This window comes from Pteronotus mesoamericanus, unplaced genomic scaffold, assembly GCF_021234165.1.
Source record: "Pteronotus mesoamericanus isolate MK-2021 breed Mesoamerican mustached bat unplaced genomic scaffold, CSHL_Meso_final contig_116, whole genome shotgun sequence".
Lineage (NCBI taxonomy): Eukaryota > Metazoa > Chordata > Mammalia > Chiroptera > Mormoopidae > Pteronotus > Pteronotus mesoamericanus.
In genome coordinates, this window is record NW_026555027.1 from 2,108,132 (window position 1) to 2,111,914 (window position 3,783).

The following is a 3,783-nucleotide window of genomic DNA, read 5'->3' on the forward strand; positions in this document are numbered from 1 at the left end:
GCCCACGTTTTGATGAAACCCACGGCAGAGAACCGACAAGGTGGGGGGAGAGGTGAGAGAGAGAGCGCGCCCAGCCCCCCGCGTGCATCCCAAAGGACCTGCCCGCGTTGGGCATCAGGCTAGTTTGCCTGCGGAGCTCCCGTCCCACCCCATCCCCCAGCCCAACTGGCTGGCCACCGTATTTTCAAACAAATTTGACAACGTTCCCTCTGGCGCGCGGTCCCGACAGCCACAAGCCCCCTGCGCTCCCCCGAGAGCCTGAGCTCCCTCCCCTCGCCTCCCACAGCCGCCCCCCCGGCCCCTCCCCCAGTCCCGCCCCAAGAACCTCCACTGAGGGCGCCCATTGGCTGGGCACGGGGAGGAGGCGAGTGCCGGGCGCCGCGAGTTTCATTGAGCGGAATTAGCCCGGATGACATCAGCTTCCCAGCGCCCCCCCTCCGCGGGCCCCGCTCATTGGCGCTGCGGCCCCTCCAGGACCCGCACATTGTTCCCCGCCCCCGCTTCGGCCACCACCGCCGCGGTCGCCGCCGCCGCCGGACTATAAAACCCGGCCGAGCCGGGAAAGGTGCGGATGCTTATTATAAGACCGCCGCGCCCTCCGCGCCTGGACTCGGGTTCCCCACGGCGGCTTCTGGGAAGGAGCTCCGCCGGCGGCGTCCACAGTAAGTGCCCCGGCCGCGCAGCCCCAGCCAACATCTCCGGGGCAGATGCCCCTCGACTCCGCGGAGACCCGGGTCGCTTCCATAGAGGGTCCCCGAACCCGCCCCTGCGCTCCAGTTCTCCGCAGCGGGTTCCCTGCTCCGACCCACCTCGCGCTCCCCGCAGCGTCCCCTTCGCCCGCAAACGACGAGTCGGGGCGACCACAGCTCCTTCTGCCCCAGTGCTAGTCAGCTGGCAAGTCCCGCGCGGCGCCCGGGCGCAGCGCACGGAATCTGGGCCCCAGGCGGGCGCTGCGAGCGTGTGTGCGCTCGTGTTGGCTCCGCAGTGCCGGTGGAGATAAGGTGGATGCGTTTGAGGAACCAAAATAAATACTTCTCTATTTAGGTCTCACGCTCCCCAGAGAAAAACCTTCACTTGCCGCTTGTTTACTCCAACCCTGGAGATCCTGCCTCCCCATTCCTAGCTGAGGGCGTAAAACCTCTTGAATGCCACCCTCACCGAGGGGCATCCGCAGCTCCCTGGAATGAAACAACCTGTGGGTGAGAGCGCAGAGGAGGTTGCGGGGGAGGGAAGGAGCGATTACTTGCGCGTACCTGCGTGCCCCTAGAAGGCAGGCCGGAGAAGGCGAGGTGGGCGCGCGGCGACCGGCCGCCGGAGCCGAGCCTGGACCCCGCGCTGCCGCGCAGGCGGAGCCGCTTTTCCCTCTCGCTGGCTTCGCTTCGTTCTCGAGCTCTCTTCTGTTTCTCCTCGTCTCCGTAGGAGGCGTGCGTGGAAGCTCGGAGGGCCGAGGGAGGGAGGATCCTGCGAGCGCCGCGACTCCCCCTGGGGCCATGGACTCGGACGCCAGCTTGGTGTCCAGCCGCCCGTCCTCGCCGGAGCCCGATGACCTTTTCCTGCCGGCCCGCAGCAAGGGCAGCGGCGGCAGCGGCTTCACAGGGGGCACCGTGTCCTCGTCCACGCCGAACGACTGCCCGCCAGAGCTGAGCGCCGAGCTGCGCGGCGCCATGGGCGCGGCGGGCGTGCACCCCGGGGACAAGCTGAGCGGCGGCGGCGGCTTCAAGTCGTCCTCGTCCAGCACCTCGTCGTCCACGTCCTCGGCGGCCGCATCGTCCACCAAGAAGGACAAGAAGCAGATGACGGAGCCTGAGCTGCAGCAGCTGCGCCTCAAGATCAACAGCCGCGAGCGCAAACGCATGCACGACCTCAACATCGCCATGGACGGGCTGCGCGAGGTCATGCCGTACGCTCACGGCCCGTCGGTGCGCAAGCTCTCCAAGATCGCCACGCTGCTACTGGCGCGCAACTACATCCTCATGCTCACCAACTCGCTGGAGGAGATGAAGCGCCTGGTGAGCGAGATCTACGGCGGCCACCACGCCGGCTTCCACCCCTCGACCTGCGGCGGCCTTGCGCACTCCGCGCCCCTGCCCGCCGCCACCGCGCACCCTGCGGCCACCGCGCACGCTGCGCACCACCCGGCGGTGCACCATCCCATCCTGCCTCCCGCCGCCGCCGCTGCTGCGGCGGCGGCGGCGGCGGCCGCCGTGTCCAGCGCTTCCCTGCCGGGCTCCGGGTTGTCGTCTGTCGGCTCTATCCGGCCCCCTCACGGCCTGCTCAAGTCCCCGTCGGCTGCGGCGGCAGCCCCGCTGGGGAGCGGGGGCGGCGGCAGCGGCGGCGGCGGCGGCTTCCAGCACTGGGGCGGCATGCCCTGCCCCTGCAGCATGTGCCAGGTGCCGCCGCCGCACCACCACGTGTCGGCCATGGGCGCCGGCAGCCTGCCGCGCCTCGCCTCTGACGCCAAGTGAGCGGCCCGGGTCGGCGCGTTCTGGAGAGCCGGGGCCCGGAGGCTGCGGGGAGTCGAGGACTGGCTGGCGCTGGGCCTGGCAGCTCAGCTCGGAGGAGGAGCGCGGGGCCGTGGGCTGGGGGTGGGGGGCGCTGCGCGGACTCCAGCCCTCCCGGGGGCGCACTGAACGGCGGGAGGGAGGACATTCGCTCTGGGACCCGGTTCGACCCTCTTTGGCTTTAAACAGCACAGGTCCGGTAGACACCATGGAATCAGAAGACACCGCTATGTGCGCCCCTCCCCCAACACCCCCTTTCCCCCTAAAAGAGAAGAGTCTAAGAACTGGTTTGCCGGGGAACTCGGCCTCGCTCCGCCCGGGGTGCACGTAGTTCCATGGGGGAGGGGTGTTGGGCACTTCCTCCCCTGCTCCTTTCTGTACGGGTTGGGGACGCTGGAGACCAGCACCCCCGGAGCTGCCGCAGGCTCACCTTCCAGGGTCGTCTCTGACCCGAGGCCCGTTAGTTGGAAGCTGACGTTCGGTACCAGAAGCACTTAGAGCGGTGGCCAGTGGCGACCGCTGGTAAACCCACAGCCCTCTGAGAACTGCTGCGGGGCCTCCCTGTCGCTCATCCTGGTTTAGGGTGTGTGGTCTCCTAATCCATCCGAGTTCCTTTTTCAACAATAGAAGCACGCTTTAGAGAGATCGGAACAGAACCACTTGTGGATTGAAGTCACCCAATGCTGTCGCCTTGGGGAACTGGTGTTTTTTTAGTTATTTTAAAAGAGGATCCCCCACCCCACCCCATTCTTTCCGTCTCTGAGCACAAAGTGATGGGGTTCCTGGCCAGATCGGGGGCAGCCTTGGTACCGGAGGGCTTGACGGAACTCAGAGGCTGTTGCTGTGAATAGAGCTTGGGTTTGGGGGGATTCTGTTGGCTTTTTAATTTTTTCTTTTTTGGATGTGTAAATATAATCTCAGTAACGAGGTGAGTGCGTGCTGCTAAAAGGTATGCTCACGTGACCGCCAGCCCTCCCGGAGTCTAAGCCGAGTTTCCCTCTGTCCGTTTCTTTTTGCCACTTTTAACACAATGACAAACTCTTCACCGCGCTTCTGCATCCTTGCTGCCCGCCTCGCTGCCTGCGCTGCGATTCGGCTCCACAGCGCCTGCCCGGTAACATCCCTTCTCTGACCGCGACCCCTCGCAGAGAGTGTATCATCTGTTTTATTTTTGTAAAAAGAAAAAAGTGCTAAATAATATTTATTACCTGTTTGGTTGCAAAAGAAAAAAACGAAATAAATGATCGAGTGTTGCGATTTTAAATAAACGTTACTCGGGTGT

General features: G+C 65.0%; 1 protein-coding gene across 1 annotated transcript; it reads left to right on the top strand.

Moving 5' to 3' along the window:
- Positions 1-577: 577 nt before the first annotated feature.
- Positions 578-2,465, top strand: OLIG2 (oligodendrocyte transcription factor 2). Its single transcript, XM_054575969.1, has 2 exons — positions 578-662; positions 1,420-2,465. Exon 2 carries the CDS (start codon positions 1,491-1,493, stop codon positions 2,463-2,465), a length of 975 nt encoding a protein of 324 aa, XP_054431944.1. The 5' UTR covers positions 578-662; positions 1,420-1,490.
- Positions 2,466-3,783: the final 1,318 nt, after the last annotated feature.